Consider the following 14,090-nt stretch of genomic DNA (forward strand, 5'->3'; position numbering starts at 1 on the left):
CCTAGCCGTGGAATCCTCTTCGGTCGTACTAAGAGTCTTTTCTCGGATACACTGTGACCCCTTTTTGTGTCTTGAGTCAGGTGATTGCAGGCGGTCCGAAGGGGAAAATGAATGCATCCACAGCACGGTTGAAAGAAGCTTTCTATTGCTGATGTGATCTCGGAATCTCCAGCGGCTCTGCAGCTACGCTACCTGCAGACCCTCACTACTATCGCTGCAGAGAAGAACTCCACCATTGTATTTCCTCTGCCAATGGACCTGGTTCAAAATATAATGGGGGCTAAGAAGTGATGTTACTGAACACCAATCTTGACCACAGTTTCTACGTATGTTTTCCAATGATAGACAATTTTGGTTAGAATAACTTTTTTTTTCCACATTGTAATAACAGTAAGCAAGGTTTACATTAGCGATGGGTTAACAGCTAGATCTACAAAGAAGCTCCATCAACTAATATTTCACTATATGTCAACGCTTCAACGTCTGAACAATTTGATTGTATTTGTTAAAGCAATGATTCACAATAGCATGTACACCATGATGGGCAAATTCATGACATGCATGCACTAGTCCTGGAACAAACTGTGTTTTGCGCAGTTCTGTCATTGTAGTGTCGGCCTGAATGTTTTTTTTAGCCAAACAGAACGGCTTGCTAGAATTTCATCGGTGAAGCCAATAATGTTCTCTGTGCATTTACTGGCTTCATGTAGCTCAGTGACGTAGAGAAGCCTTTGTCAAATCTTCATCTCTAAATGCTACCACAATCCTAGCAAAACCTACACCAACTTAAATCGAACCAATAGCTCTGCAGTTAAGAATCCTCGTGAGGACTGCTGCTTTGACTAAGAATTTAATTATGTTATTGTTTTTTTTTACATTTGGTATTTCTCACCCCTACCTGTACTCCTGTTCATTTTAAAAAGCCTTCAATTTTGCAACATTTATCATTAGAAGACTTGTATCACATATCATTTTGTATTAATCCATTTTAATTTATGTATATTCTATAGAACATACTTGTTTTGAACTTGGAGGTGTTAAAATTATGTGGCCATTATTGTACCTGTACCAATATGTCAAAGGTCTGGTTAAATTTAAACCATCAGGAGCACCAAGGATCCTAAAAGTAAACTACACAAATTTACAACCCTGTTGCAGTCCTGAGGGCAGGTATGTTTGTAGCCTTCAATGTTAAGTATTTCCAGTCTTTCTTAGAAAAAAATGAATTGTAGAGTGGAAAATGATCTATATCTCACATCATGGTCCTCCTACCCACTCACGATATGAATGCATAATAGATTATCCGTTTAAATTTTCTGACAAAACTCAATTCTGGTGGATGACCACTTGCTCAGTTATCAAGTACAGTTGTGTGCCTCTTCATTGATGATTTAGACTGGGCAGTTACTAGCTCAGGCCAAATGAGACACCCTCCATTGTAAAAAAAATTGGTTTCATTCCACACTATGACCACCCCTCTCCACCAATCTAAGTCTGTTTAAAAAGTGGAATTGTCTTCTTTTCAAATTGCGGCTATATATTCCTGACTCTTTCTGCAAGGAAAGTAACCCTTTACATGTCCCCGGCCATCTACACAAGATACAATAAACTGAACTTGATGAGTAAGTCACATATGTTTAAATCATTGCTCAAGAAACCTATTTATTAGTTTGGTTGTAATGAGAAAGTAAACATCACATATGTTAAAAATTCCTGTCAGATATTTTGTATCAGAATCTAAATTTTGTTGCTGAATTCATCACGTTGTGGATTTTTGTGCAGAAAGAAATTTGAAAGAAATGTCACTCCAAGGGATACATACATCACCATTCTGCCTGTGCGTTTTGTAGGGGCAATGCTGCTGGTCTTCTTGCATTGCAAAACAAGTCCCAGTGTGTCGCTGGTGTCTACCTATGGGCCTGTGCATGGAGCAGAATAATGCCTGCCCTGAGTTGATGGGGATTGACCGAATTCTGGGCAAGCTGTAGCAACATAAACACTGCAGAGTTCAAAGCAGACTCCATCAGACAGCTTTGCCATCACTACCATGATTGCAAGTGCTGTCTGTGTACCTGGGGAAATGCATTGCCCAGTGCTCAGCAAACACCAGAATAACAACCAAACAACCAAGCCCAGTTGTGAGGGGATGGGATGGGATGGGGTGGGGTGTGGTGGAGGTGTCGTTGGTACAATAGAGCTATTTGGGTTCTTGGTCAAACTTGGAAAGTTTAAAAGTTTAGACAGTGACCTGACTGAAAAGGGAGAATTGCTTCTTTTAAGAAACTCCTTTAATAGTTTCATTCGAGAAATTAAATCTGTTTGAACTGTTTGTTAATTATAGTATGAAATGTTGCTGTAGAAACTTTGTGGTTTTAATCATTTGCTGTTCACTGACAGTAAACAAAGTTTCACTGAGAGGCTTATTATATCATTGCACCAAAAACACAATCATTATTTAAAAACTTACTGCTTAAAGTAACCTGCAGTGGGCGGCACGGTTGTACAGTGGTTAGCACTGCTGCCTTACAGTGCCAGAGACCTGGGTTCAGTTCCCGCCTCAGGCAACTGACTGTGTGGAGTTTGCACATTCTCCCCGTGTCTGCGTGGGTTTCCTCCGGGTGCTCCGGTTTCCTCCCACAATCCAAAAAAAATGTGCAGGTTAGGTGAATTGGCCATGCTAAATTGCCCATAGTGTTAGGTGAAGGGGTAAGTGTAGGGGAATGGGTCTAGGTGGGTTGCGCTTCGGCAGGTCGGTGTGGACCCGAAGGGCCTGTTTCCACACTAAGTAATCTAATCTAATCTAATCTAAATGAACATGCCCGTACCTAGAGCAGTTGCAAAATCATTGCCGTCCTAAATACCGAGAGTGAGGAAACGTGGACATGAACAATAGGATAGGAAAATAAACTCATCAGTTTGGTATGTAACAGTGATGTTTTAGTGTGCACATTTCATCAGGGGAAATTGTCAAATCACATCAAATCCAATCAACTGTGTGTCAACTCCAATCCTAACCATTTTTTGTGCTAATGGTCTGAAATAGGTCCAATCTGCACTTGTTTAACTCTCCTCTGCTGAAGCTCATTCAGCCATGGTATGTGATCATGTGTATGTCAACAGGCAGTAAATGTATTGGCATGGAGGGAAATAAGTATTGGTACAGGATGCAGCATTGTACATAGTGCACTGTCGCTTTGAACTTGAGAGTGCTGGCTATGACCAAAGTAATCAAAGTAACTGGCTGCATGTAACATGATTTGGATCATTTTGCTCTAAATGCAGTCTCTGCTTCACTGTCTCCGTTGCCCACTTATCTTCCATGTGGACTAAGTTACGCTGGTATTGTGGAAATGCTGCTTTGAAATGGAAATTGGGCCATGTCATTGAAGCAGAGCGAAGGGAGCTTTGAACTGTATCTGACCATACTCTACATAATATTGGCAAAGAGAATTGGCTTATTCTTCACCATGGAAATGTACAAAAACAAAACTTCACTGAACAAAATTTCTGAAAATTGTTTGTACATAGTTGCCTTGTTACTGTTTGTGGTTCACTTGTTGAGTCGGAAACAGCCCATCCCTGCAGATGAAGTTTTTCTTCAGTCACTTAAAATTGCCAATTCATTTGTGTCTTTTAAATGTAAAATCTTTAGCTGGTTGGAAATTGGGCCTGAGTGCGAATTGGGCATGACAACAAGACATAGCTCACTTTTCAAGAAACCAAGACAGCTGGATCAGCATAGACTTTTCCCAGGTATCATTGACCAAGGCAGGGTTTTGGAGGCCTTACAACTCATTGAAGTATACAGTATAATTTTCCTGCTGAAGTTTGGGAATGTAACAATTTAGAATGTATGCAATATGTAATAACCAACTGCTGACCTTCCAGAAATTAATCTGCTTTTATTTTATCATTTATATGTTTTGGAAAGCACGTTCAATAACTGGTGTAGTGTACTTTTATAATTAAGCTTGCAATGCATTTAATAAATGTTATTAAATCAAGTCTGCTTTCCTTATTTGTAACTTTGTTCTTCACTTTCTGTGTGTCTTCGATGCTCAATGTGGAATGCACACAGGCCTGCAACCATCACATAGTTGCTGCACCCAGTCACAATCGCGGTACAATACAGTACTTTTCAACAAGCTGCTTGTGCTGTTTTATTTGGGGGGGGAGAGGAATGTGACACCAGGACAAACAACTTTGCATTTGTATGGCAGTCATTGTGACATTTCTGCCAGTCATATTTCTGAAGGGCAGTCACTGTTTGAGGGAAACATTGTGACCAATATGTATGCAGCAACATTCTGTAAAAAGCAGTGACATAACTGTACAGGTATTGTTTGTATGAAATTGAGCAATCAGGAAAATTCCCCTGCATTTCTTTCTTATAGTACTATGGCATTTTTATGCTTATGGGTGCATTACCTTAAAAGGGTTAAAAGAGGTTCTGTTTAATACACATCTAAACTCTAGCACACCTGGCATTGTAGTGGTCCCTCCGCACTGCATTGATATAAAGTCATAGAGACATACAGCATGGAAACAGATCCTTCAGTCCAACTTGTCCATGCTGACCAGATAGCCCAATCCAATCTAGTCCCACTGGCCAGCACCCGGCCCATATCCCTCCAAACCCTTCCTATTCATATACCCATCCTGATGCCTTTTAAATGTTGCAATTGTACCAGACTCCTCCACTTCCTCTGGCAGCTCATTCCATACACGTACCACCCTCTCAGCCCATTGGCCCATTTGTAGTCAGAGGTAATCTTTGGTGTCATCTGCAAACTTACTATACCTCTTATGTTTACATCCAAATCATTTGTATAAAATGATGAAAAGTAGTGAACCCAGCACCAATCCTTGTGGCACTCCACTGGTCACAGGCCTCCAGTCTGAAACAGCCCTCCACCACCACCACCCTCTGTCTTCTTTCTTTGAGCCAGTTCTATATCCAAATGGCTAGTTCTCCCTGTATTCCATGAGATATAACCTTGCTAACCAGTCTCCCGTGGGGAATCTTGTCGAACACCTTACTGAAGTCCATATAGATCACATTGACCACTCTGCCCTCATCAATTCTCTTTGTTACTTCTTCAAAAAACTCAATCAAGTTGGTCAGACATGAATTCCCACACACAAAACCATGTTGACTATCCCTAATCAGTCCTTGCCTTTCCCAAAACATGTACATCCTGTCCCTCCGGATTCTCTCCAACAACTTGCCCACCACCGAGGTCAGGCTCACTCACCTATAAGGCTTCTTCTTACCACCTTTCATATATATGTCAGCCTAACGTATGTACTCAAAACTTGAAGTAGAGCTTGAAAATGTGACCTCTACAGGGCATGCAGGAGAAACTCAATATCTGTAAAGACAAAGTCAGAGTTAATATCTCCAGTCTTGTAACCCTGGATGCTGCCAGACATGCTGAGTTTCTCCAGCAATTTCTGTTTCAGGTATCCAGCATCCACAGTTCATTGTTTTATTTTAGTTTCTCAAGTTCCTGGATTCAATGTTCAGTCAGTCTTTGAGACTAAAGTGTCTAAGCGGAAAATGAGGTATTGAGCTTTCGTTGGAACACTTCAGCAAGCCCAGGATAAAATGTTACCCAGAGAGAAAGGTGGTTTATTGCAATGACAAGCAATAGGAAGGTTGGGATAATGCCTACACACAGTACAGAGGTGTTCCACAAAGCAGTCAGTCTGTGTTTGGTCTCACCAATGTTAAGGTTTCTGGAGTACTGTGCAGTTCTGGTTGCTCAGTTATGGGAAGCATCTTATTAAGCTGAATAGGATTCAGAAGAGATTTACCAGTATGTTGTCAGGAATGGAGGGTTTGAGTTATAGGGAGAGGTTGGATAGGCTGGGACCTTTTCTCACTGGAGATAGAAGGTTCAGGGGTGCTCTCATCGAGGTTTTTTAAATCGTGAGGGGCACAGATTAGGTGAATGGCAGGTGTCTTTTCCCTAGGGTGGGGGTGCTCAAGACTAGGAGCCATATTTTTAAGGTGAGAGGAAAAGGATTTAAAAAGGATATGAGAGGCAACTTGTTTTACACAGGGTGGTTCGTGTATGGAACGAACTTCAAGAGGAAGTTGTGGATGCGGGTACAGTTATAACCTTTATAAGGCACTTGGATAAGTACATGAATAGGAAATAAATCAACTAGGATGAAGGACTGCAGATGATGGAGATCAGAGTTGAGAGTGTGGTACTGGAAAAGCATAGATTAGGCAGCATCCGAGAAGCAAGAGCCCTTCATTCCTGCTCCTCGGATGCTGCTTGACCTGCTGTGCTTTTCCAGCACCCCACACTCGACATGAATAGGAAATACTTGGAGAAATATGGGCCAAGCGCAGGCAGATGGGACTAGTCATGGTTGACATGGACTGGCTAGTCTGAAGCATCTGTTTCCACGCTATATAACCCAGACTACATTGTGAGCAACGAATACAGTCGACTGGATTGAAAGAAGTACAAGTGAAATGCTGGAAGGTGTGCTTGGGGCCTTGGACAGTGAGGAGGGAGGAAGTAAATGGGCAAGTGTTTTACCTTCTGAGATTGCATGGGAAGATGTGGTGGAGAAGTGATGGAAGAGGGGACCATGGAGGGAATGCTCCCTGTGGAATGCTGGCAGGGGAAGGTGGTGGATCCAATTAGAGGGGGCGGAAATGGCAGAGGTCAGTCCTTTGCATGTGGAGTTTGGGACGGGGGGTGTGATATTGTATCCAACACTATGCAGGAGATAGAAAGCACAATGAGGGCGAACGAGCCATAAGATGAAAGCAAAAATCCTGTCGGGAGAAGAGCAGAACTTATTCAAGTTGAGTACACTAGGTAGAGGTGTGGCAGTGAATTACGGTCTTGAATAAAAGCAAAATGCTGCAAATGCTGAATGATTTCCAGCTGTATCCTACAGTTTTTTGCCATTATTGAACCTGTAATGAGCTGTTTCAGAAAATCACGCTGCACTGCCAACTTTTATCTCTTTGGCTCTCCTCATTATCTTCGTGTTGTTTTAGTATTCATTCTCATGTATGAATGAATGTTCTCATTAGTTTTGTTAATTCAAGAAAACCTGGTTAAATTGGTTCCTTTTAAAACATAATTTAATTTGGATCTGGGAGAAAAGAATCCACGAGAAGTAAGCCTTTCGAAATTAACCTTGTTGCAACCATGCAAGTGGGTGTGTAGTTAAAGATGGAGCTGGAGCATTCATCTGCACCCACAGGTTGAGCCATTCTGTCTTGAACCGGAGTGATTCTGACCAACAATTACATTAAATAACAACAAAAAGGCAATCATTTCAGATTCCATTCTGGGATCTGACTTGTCCAGTTGCACCAACAGCTGGGATTGTAACTGCAGCAGTAAGAAATATCTCCTTTTCGCCTCTCTACAGTCAGGAGTAAGCACTTTCAAGTACCATTTCCATTTAGAAGTCAACTCTCCCTGATGCCTGCCTACATCTGCTACTTTGCCCCAAGCAGTATGTAAGGTGACAGGTTAAGCTACATTGAGAAGTGGCTGTGGATCCATGTCAGTCACTACTATATGTGATACTTCTAGTCACACAGGACCCTTTTGGGGGCAAGCAGAACTGCAAAAGGTATCAAGGCTGATATTTGGTGTCAAAATGATGAGGTACCTTAGGGAAAGGAAGCAAGGAAACCATCTGAGCTAAAGGACCTTGTAAGACAATAAGACTATAAGAAATATGGGCAGAAATGGGCCATTGAGCCCCTCTAGCCTGCTGCACTGTCCGATGAGATCATGGCTGATCTGATAATCCTCAACTCCATTCAGTTGTCTTTTCCCCATAAGCCTTGCTTTCCTTGCTGATTAAAAACCCATCTATCTCAGCCTTGAATATACCTTACCACTCCGCCTTGACAGCCTTCTACAGTAAAAAATTCCACAGATTCACAACCCTCTGAAAGAAGAACTACCTCCAAAGAGAATCTGTAACCATATGCGATCAAAACAGTCTGAGCTCGGTTGAAGTTATTATAAAGTTTAAAATCACACAACACCAGGTTATACCCCAACAGGTTTATTTGGAAGCACGAGCTTTCGGAGTGCTGCTCCTTCATCTGTAACCTGGATTTTTAACTTTGTACACCCCAATCCAACACCGGCATCTCCAAATTATGACTACCGAAATGATTATAGTCAGAGATGAGTTGCAATGTGCTTCCGGTGATTGACATGTCACCTTGAATTCTGTGTGACAGACCAAGCTAAACAAGGGCTATTGTGATCTCTCAGTCACCGTTCAATGAGTTTGTATCTTTTCCTCCCATTTTGACTAATTCTTTTACTGATGGAGCTGTCATGCCTGTTTAATTTATTACTTCAAGTGAATTGTCAACTAGTACTCAATGTTTGAGTCAGTATTGGATTAGAGCATCACAAGTTACTCAGACCACATTTTGCAGCACTTTGCTGGAGACACCATGGCAGATAGGTTTCCACCGTTTTGATATTTTTCTCGGCATGTTGACCTCACATTTCTGGAAACGAGGATGTTTGAAAATTAAAAGCTTGGTTGGGTTTCCTGCTATTAAAGCTTTGTGTGTGTTTATCTTCTGCATCCTGTGAGTTTTGGATTAGCTAACCCATGAGTAAAGAAAAACATAAGACAATGGCGCCCCTAAAGAGGGCCCAGAATTAGTGTTGGTTTTATGCTGATCTGATGATTGACATAGTGTGAGGTTTAAACATTACAGCCCGTGATCTTCACAATGTCCCCACTAGCTGAGCTTACCATGAAGGACTCAGCTTTTCTACTTCTCCCCTCACTTGATGCATAGTGTCCCTCAGGTTAAACCACCGCTGTCTGTATTGACAGACACTGTCTGTATTGACAGAGCAGCAATATGGTCTGGGAAGACTATGGCAACTTCACCTACCATGCCTCAAGTCCTCTTTGTTTATGTACTGTCAGGTTCCACATTCTAGCCATTTTTACAGTACAAATTGTTTCTCCTGAGTGTTCAGAAATTAATTTGGTATTTTAGAAAATACCAGGAGTGTGCTCCTCAAATTGATGCTGACGTGCCATGATGATAAGTTAATTCAGACTGGAGTGATCCTTCTGAGCGACTCCATTTGACCGTTTTGATTGCAATATTTCTCAATCTGAAGAAAGTTGGAATGGTATAGCAGAGAACGTTTCTCAATCATGGGTTGTGGGTATCATTGGATATGGCTAATGTTTATTGCCCAGCCTTGATGGCTCTGGAGAAGGAGGCGGTGATCGGGCTTCTTGAACCACCATAGTCCAAGGGATGTAGGGGTACTCACAATTCAGTTAGAGAGGGAGTTCCAGGATCTTAACCCAGTAACAGTGAAGGAAGAGTGATATAATTCCAAGGCAGGATGGTGTGTGACCTGCAGGAGAACTGGTAGATGGTGGAGATTACCCATCTATCTGCACATCCTGCTTTAATGTTCATCTTATTAGAAACATCATTGGCACTACTTATTTTAAACAAGAGATTACAATAAATATGGAGCCTCTTCTGATGATAGTGGGTGTTGTAGAGTCATATCCTACAGCACTGAAACAGACCACTTGGCCCAACTCGTCCAGGTTTTCTAAACTGAACGAGTTCCATTTGCCTGTGTTTGGCCCGTATCCCTGTAAACCTTTCTTATCCACCCACCTGTCCAAATATCTTTTAAATGTTGTAATTGTACTCGCCTCTACCACTTCCTCTGGCGGCTGGCTCATTTCATATGTGCACCATCCTCTGTGTGGACAAAGTTGCCCCTCTCACCTTCAACCCTAAACATATGCTCATTGTTAACTTGGTTCGATCAATGTTGTGTGCCAGGTATGAGTTACAATGCAATGTTCTGCATTCTACCACTTCATTTTGCTGTTCATCAGAAATCCTATGGTACCTGCATTCTAATTATGTTAACCGCAGGCATTGCATTGTAACTCATACCTGGCACACAACAGTCTAGCTATAAACTAAGCCAGTCCTATTATTGAGCCTCTTTATATGAGTATTTCTTTCTCCCAATCTGATTTTGCATGCAGTATGGTGTTTGAATATGACTCAGCATGGGACGACAAGACGGTGATTATGTTTTAGATTGCAGGCCTGCTTCCTCTTCATTAGTCTTGCTGCTTGCCAGTAGCTGGATTGCACGAAACCATGGGCTTTTTTTTTTAACACATTTAATCTGCAGGTGGCCTTTCTGTCTACAGGTTTCAGAGCTCCCTGTCCCCCTCTCAGAGCAGAAAAAGCAACACACAGTGCACTCAATGCTGAAAAACTCTCATTTTAACCGTGTGTTCCTCCCTCTTGGCTCTGACAGAATCTAAGTTTGATAATTGAGCTGGAAGCCAGCCAAGACAAATCTCTGGCATTGATCTACTTTGCTTAACTTCCTGTGGCTGTAATGAGATGGCTTGAGCTTAATCTGACAATGTGTTATGCTGGCCTCCATGTTTGTGTTGTTTTCTTGATCATTTCCTTCATTTGTTGCCTGGTCAGGAGTGACCTGAAAGATCCCACAACATATTTTTGGAAGTGGACAGAGGTTTGAATGCTGAACGGCCTGGCGCAACTTGGAGTTTTGAATTCCTTTCCCTATTTTTAGTGCATCATTTAATATATTCACATCAAGTTCATGTGTCCAGTATTTCAGCAGTGTTTGTACGCTGGTTAAAAATAACTCTGTGCACCAATGTACTCAGAGAGGAATTTCAACTCGTTGACCTCCCAACTTTCCTGACTTCTCTCCCTAATTAAGTAGCTGTTGTCGCATCGCTTCCCCAGTGGTCTGGTTGGGATAATGAACTTTCCATGTGGGTAATGCAATCTCTGGCTCAAACTGCAGAATCCCATATTCAAAGGTTGCCAAATCTTCTTGGAATGGTCTGGAGACTCCAGGAATTGAGACTCAAACACTGCTGTGTGCAATCCCATGGAAAAATACTACCACAGAAAGATTTATTTTGTCATTTTCTTTCACATTGCTCTTTGCCAGATGTAAGAACATTAAAAATAATGGATGGAGCAGCTCTTTGGCCGCTGTCTGGTGTTGTTTAATTGGGTGAGGAGTGCGAGTGTGGTGCTGGAAAAGCACAGCCGGTCAGGCAGCATCCGAGGAGCAGGAGAATCGATGTTTCGGGCATAAGCCCTTCATCAGGAATGCTCAAAACGTGCTTTTCCAGCACCACACTCTTCAACTCTGATCTCCAGCATCTGCAATCCTCACTTTCTTCTGGGTATGGAGTAATATTGCTTTCCGATTTGCGTAGGGAAGAGGTTTGTCAAAATGATGGATGTGTTGGACAACTAGTGACTGGAGGGTGGGACAGGTGTCAGATGAAACCTCCAGGAATGGATGGCAAGGCACAGCAATCTTATCCTGTAAGACAGGGACTCACTGTAGGTTATTGTGTCTCCCATACCCTCTTTGTTCAAGGAGCCAATCATTATTGGATCATCTTTATTTCATTGGTAGAGAGGTGGTGGCACAGTGGTAATGTCACTAGACTAGTAATCCTGAGGCTCAGCAGAATGTTCTGGTGGCAAGGGCTCGAATCCCATTGTGGCAGATGGTGATTTTTTTTTAAATGAAACCTGCTATTAAAAGATAGTCTAATGACAACATATGACCATTGTCAATTGCCATTTAAAAAAAAATCCAGTAAAGGAAATTTGTCCTTACTTAGTCTGACCGATACCCTGAGGTTGATTATTAACTGCCCTCCCAAAGACCCAGAGAACAAATCAGTTCAAGGGTACTTGGAGATGAAACCAAATGGCTGCCTCACCAGTGAAGCCCACATCCATAACAAGAATAAGGAAAAAGAAATTCCAGACCAAAGGTGGTGCAGGCTGAATGGTCTATTTCTGCTCCTATCTCACACAGCCTATCCAATTGGCAGCAGAGTGGGGCTGGTCGGATTTTCTTTTCTCTTTTCTCTTTTTTTCTTCTTTTTACTTACCACTTGTGAAGAATTTGATCATGGCGACGGCATTGGCAGTGGCTGCCTTGGTGAGACTCTTGGCATTGATGGCGGAGTCAGGTTTGGGCCAGTGTGGGACCCAGAGACATCGGTGGTGGCTGCATTGGGGAGCTTCAGCGAGGAGTCACGGTGGCTGCAGCGCTGGTGGAGGCAAGATGCAGACTGGTGACATGTTCTGGAAGAAGGTGAGGGGACTCTTGGCTAGCCACTCCAGCCCAAAACTGAGCACTTAGCAGGAAGGACTGTAAAGATGAACTTTAATTCTTTATTTTTCTGCCTTTATATTCTATGTTTTGGTTTATTTTTCTGTGTTTTAAGTTGGTGCCAGAGAGTGGCAATGCTACAACGCTTTACGCTTTTCTTGTAATATTTTTGTTACAATAAATAGATCAAATCAAAAATGGTCCTAAGCAAGGAGAACGAATGGAAATTATAAATATATTTTTCGCTAAATGCATTTACATGCATTAATTGTTTTAAACTATCATAAATACATTATTTCTTCACACCAGATAAAAGTTATAGACATTTTCATATTATAAACATTAATTTTAAGTTGTGGATCACTTAAATGGGGTAAAATATCCAATGCAGAAACTGCTACACATGCTTTCACTCAACTGCGAAAACAAAAACATCAGCGTTTACCTAAGGAGGGATAGGCATCTTTAACCAATCTGCTCAGTAATGACAAAGCCCCTCTGGAGTGAGTGGGATGTGATACTAGACCTTGATAATTCAGAAGTAAGGACACTCCCATTGTACTGTAACCACACCTGGCTCACTGAGGAGGAATATAATTACTGACCATAGATGGAGTGAAATGAGGGTTCACCAGCTTGATCCATGGGCTAGCAGGAATGCCCAAATGAAAGGAGATTGAGGGCACTGGGTCGGTATTATTTGGAGTTTACGAGAATGTACGGTGATCTCATTAAGAGATATAATGTTCTTATGGACTCGGTGAGGTAGATGTAGGAAGGATGCTTCGCCTGGTTTGAGTGGAGCCAGTTTAATATCACACCGAATAAGGATGGAACCAATCAGCACTGAGATGAGGAGAAATTTCTTCACTTGTCGAGTGGTGAATCTTTGAAATTCTTTGACCTAAAGGGCTGTGGAGGCTCAGTCTTGAGAATGTTTTAGGCAGAAATCCATAGAGTTCTAGACATCAATGATATCAAGGAAGATGCAGATAATGTGGAAAAATGGCTTCATGTTACAAAAATAATCATAAACTCATGGAATGTTGATACAGGCTCAAGGGGCTGAATGAATTCCTCCAGCTCTGATTTCCAATGTTCCTAATTAATGGGAAACATTTGGAAACAATCATTTATTTTGCTAAAAGCAATACAATTATATGCATTTTTTAAACTATCATACTTACATTGTTACTTGCCAGATATAACAAAATGGACATTTTCATATTATAAACATTTCATACCACAGGAAGACTCATTTATTTGCAATGTTCTAAAAATTGGAAATGTGGTAGAATCACCCACAATAATCTGAGACGTTAACCATCATTTTATTTTGCTGGGTGCTGCTGTGTATTGCACATTTCTAATTGGCTGGAGGGCCAGTTAAAAGTCCATTGCTCCAAGTCTGGCCAGATCCAGGTGGGAGCATCAGATTTCCTGCTGGGAAGGAGGTGAACAAACCATGAACAGTGATTACAAGGTCACCATTAGGCTAGCTTTCAATGGCAGGCGTTCAGTGAATTCCAATGTCACCATCCAACAAGACGGGATATGACCCCGTCCCACCACCAGAATAACATTTGAGGCTGCTGAATTACTAGCTCAGTAACTTGACCACAACACTATCACCTCCAGTAATGGGTGGCCTGGATATAAAACTAAATAGTAGCTGCTCATGATGCATTGTGCCACTTATGTGATATAGTGGCTCAGTGGTTAGCACTGCTGCCTCACAGTGCCTGGGTCCTGGATTCAATTCCAGCCTTGGGTGACTGTATGGAATTTGCACATTTGCCCTATGTCTGCGTGGGTTTCCTCCCACGATCCAAAGATATGCAGCTTAGGTGAATTGGCCATGCTAAATTGCCCATAGTGTTCAGGGAT

General features: G+C 41.9%; 1 protein-coding gene across 1 annotated transcript in view; it reads left to right on the forward strand.

Moving 5' to 3' along the window:
• LOC122564893 (stomatin) overlaps positions 1–4,004 on the forward strand; it is a 50,463-nt gene extending 46,459 nt beyond the window's left edge. The window contains exon 7 of the mRNA XM_087998684.1: positions 136–4,004. Coding sequence (XP_087854810.1) covers positions 136–291 — 156 coding nt within the window. The 3' untranslated portion in view covers positions 292–4,004. The remainder of the gene's footprint in view (positions 1–135) is intronic.
• Positions 4,005–14,090: the final 10,086 nt, after the last annotated feature.

Source organism: Chiloscyllium plagiosum, unplaced genomic scaffold (genome assembly GCF_037043375.1).
Source record: "Chiloscyllium plagiosum isolate Xiang-an unplaced genomic scaffold, Cpla_swu_hap1 HiC_scaffold_21, whole genome shotgun sequence".
NCBI lineage: Eukaryota > Metazoa > Chordata > Chondrichthyes > Orectolobiformes > Hemiscylliidae > Chiloscyllium > Chiloscyllium plagiosum.